The following is a 3510-nucleotide window of genomic DNA, read 5'->3' on the forward strand; positions in this document are numbered from 1 at the left end:
CAAAAATCTCTGAATACTACTTAGAAAAACTAACTCAATGAAAAAAAATTTAAAATACAAAATTATGATGTGTATAACTTTTAAGGACAAATTTAGAAGCTTGCCTTTTCTTTTAAATGATTCAAATAGTTTCACTTTTTTTCGTGTGTGCTAATTTTAGCAGTTTACTTTTCTTTTCAAATGTTTCAAATAGTCCTACTTTTCTCCTCTCGTTGGATTAGTTTCTCCCTAGCCATAATACATTAAATCAGTCCACAAAATCACAAACATAGATTAACTCAATTAATTATTCCCAAAATTAATATCACACTAACTTTTAAACATAATAATATATGAATTATTTTTTCTCTTCATTTATATCCTTAACGAGAGAGAGAATTATTTGATCTTAAAGGAAAACAAGAAGCTTAGAATTTACAGGGTAATAAAAGAGAGGCGTAATTCCAACCCACCGAACCTAACAAAACTATTAGGGGCAGCAACAACAACAACAACCATAAGCATAGTAATAATAATAATAATAATAATAAAAATAAAATAATAAATAAAAAGCAAAAAGAGAGAGACATATGATTTGGATTTTGGATGATGCACTGACACGAACACGTCAGAAACCTGTGAGACAAGAAAGGGGGCAGCAGAGGCAAATTGCAAGGCAAAGGAACGACCCACTTGGACAATTTGGTAATTTCGGCCGCCATAATAATAAAAAAATAAAAAGAAAGAAATGTTTGATACGCGTCTCTATGAGGCCCATATTCTTCTTCTTTATTATTTTATTATTTTTATTTTTATTTTTCCATTGGCATTACCGACCTCACAACAACACCTTCAAATCCCCCTCTCCTCTCTCTCAACGCTCTTGGCCCTCTCTCGCGAAACGCACCAACCAAACACCGTTTTCTCTTATTCTCTCCCAAACAGCCCCTTACCGTTCCTCCCTTCCCATGGCTCACAAAACCGAGAAAGAAGAAACCGACTTCAAGGTCCCCGAAACCATCACGCTCTGCGTTAACAACTGCGGCGTAACGGGAAACCCAGCCACCAACAACATGTGCCAGAACTGCTTCGCCGCCTTCACAGCCTCCACCTCCGCCACCTCCGCCACCTCCGCCGCCGCCGGAGCCAGATCCGGGGCGTCCGCGCGCCCGCAGAAGAGATCCTTCCCAGACGAGGCCGCGACGGCCGCGGATCCGCCGTGCTCCGAGCAAACGACGCCGTCCGAGGCGAAGCGCGTGGTCAACCGCTGCTCCGGCTGCCGGAGGAAGGTCGGACTCACCGGATTCCGGTGCCGGTGCGGCGAGCTTTTCTGCGCCGAGCATCGGTACTCCGACCGCCACGACTGCAGCTACGACTACAAAGCCGCCGGAAGAGAAGCCATCGCCAGGGAGAATCCGGTGATCAGAGCCGCGAAGATCGTCAAAGTCTGAAACAGCAAAAAAAGAAAAAGAAAAAAAGAAAAAAGAAAAAAGAAAAAAGGAAAAAGGAAAAATCTCGCAGCAGCGCAACGACGTCGTTTACTCGGTTTCTGTCGAAACACGGGTTTTCGCTTTTTTTTTTTAATATAAATATAGAGAAAGAAGAAGAAGAAGAAAAAGAAAAAAAAAATGGTAGCAGATGACAGGTTTAAGAGAGAGCGTGTGTGAGGTTTAGAGAGAGAGAGAGAGAGAGAGAGAGAGATTGTTGCTGAAAAGATGAAGAATTTATCTAAATTTCTCTTGTGTTCATCGATCAAACTCTGATCGTTTCATTTTTTATTTTCCTCTTCTGATTTTTATGTGTTTTCTTCCTGATTTGATCTTGAAATGATAAATTATTGTGATTTTCCATAGTTTTTACGATTCTCGCGTCGTCGATCTGGTTATTTTGTGGTTTCATCTTGTTATTGAAATTGAATTTTACACAGATCCATGATTGATTCTTCAGAATTGAAGGCGTGAAATAGCGACAACAACGAAACCTAATTGTGGAACTGGAAGGCGTTGAATTTTCATTTTCTCTTTGGTTATGATGATTTTTCTGAGAGACGCGATACGGCGTCGTAGTGGAGTAATTTGGGTGGTGTTTGGGGGGTATTTTGGTCATTTAGGGTGCACTTTGAAAATGGAATTTTCGGTAACAGCGATGATTGAAAGTTGGGTGGGGTCCACATGAATTGACATGTGACGATATATTGGGTTACGATATAACGAGTTCGTGCGCGAAATATCGCCGTTTTTTTTCCTTCTGTGACAGTGACTGGTGCCTTTTGTAGTCCAATAGAGTATCGCCAGGTGTTTGCTGCATAAAGGTATGTGACGTATGATATGGAATATTTTTTTGTTTAATGGAAACGAATCTTTAGTTATTATTATTATTATTATTTTATGTGGGAGGATATTGTATATTGCGGATAAGGAAGCTACCGAATTGTCCATGGGTTGATTTGATTTTGATTTTCTTTTTTCTGGGTTGTTTTGGTGCTCATAAATAAGGCAGGCATATGACTTGTATTATTACTATTTGTTGAAGATAAAATAGGTGATTTAGGTGAAATAGTAACATAGTTTTACGATTGACATTCACTTACATATTGTTTGTAGTAAGTAATTCATTCTTATAATAAATAAAAATAATATAAGTGAAATTGTACTTTTATTTTCTATTTTTTTTAGTCAATCTATTTTAAATAGAGATATTTATCTTCTTATTTTTAAAAATACAAAATTTTAGTTATACTATCAATTTAATATTTTTTACTTATTAAATTTTGATATTATTTAATAATTTTTCATCATTTAAATGATGAGATATTTGGTGATCATTATATTTAGAATTAAAAATTAAAAATATAACATAAAAAAATTTCTATATTTTTTTTAGCGAGTAATTAATATTTATTTTATTAATAAATATTACTTGCATATGTTTATTTTTTAGTATTTTTTATCTATATTAATTAATTAATCTATATTATCTATACTAATATATAAAGAAGATATCCTTTTCAGTAACCATATTATCTCTACTTTTTTTTACCATTATATCTTTTTATTTTAAAAAATTAAAAAGATATTTTTTAATCAAATTTAAAAAATTGAAACTAATGAATCTATACTAATATATAAATCTATACTAATATATAACGGAGATACTACTTTCAATATCTATTTTTGGTTTTCACTTTTACATTGACCATTTTATCCTTTGTTTAATTTTTAATAATTACTTTTTTTTATGATTAATTTCTCATTTTTCTTTTTTTATTTATTTTTTCTTTTAATACAATGCAGGCACGAAGTGCCTTTTTTCTGCTAGTTAATACTAACGTGGATATTCTTTTTAGTAATTACTTTGGTTTTCACATTTTGTTGACCATCATATCCTTCTATTTTAAAAAAATTAGAATATATAGGGGATACTCTTTTTAGTAATCACCTTGTTCTCCACATTTTATTAACTAATATACCCTTCTATTTTAAAAATTAGAAAAATAATATTTTTAATTAAATTCAAGAACTTAAACTGATG

General features: G+C 33.6%; 1 protein-coding gene across 1 annotated transcript; it reads left to right on the forward strand.

Moving 5' to 3' along the window:
* The first annotated feature begins 788 nt into the window (after positions 1-788).
* On the forward strand, positions 789-1831 carry LOC109809155 (zinc finger A20 and AN1 domain-containing stress-associated protein 5). Its single transcript, XM_020372393.3, has one exon. The coding sequence runs from the start codon at positions 948-950 to the stop codon at positions 1428-1430; it is 483 nt and encodes a 160-aa protein (XP_020227982.1). The 5' UTR covers positions 789-947; the 3' UTR covers positions 1431-1831.
* Positions 1832-3510: the final 1679 nt, after the last annotated feature.

The sequence above is a fragment of the Cajanus cajan genome, chromosome 10, assembly GCF_000230855.2.
Source record: "Cajanus cajan strain Asha chromosome 10, NIPB_CcT2T_4, whole genome shotgun sequence".
NCBI classification, from domain to species: domain Eukaryota; kingdom Viridiplantae; phylum Streptophyta; class Magnoliopsida; order Fabales; family Fabaceae; genus Cajanus; species Cajanus cajan.

What these genes read in the sequence shown, in the direction of transcription:
- LOC109809155 (XM_020372393.3), top strand. Translation starts at nt 948, where the DNA reads ATGGCTCACAAAACCGAGAAAGAAGAAACCGACTTCAAGGTCCCCGAA.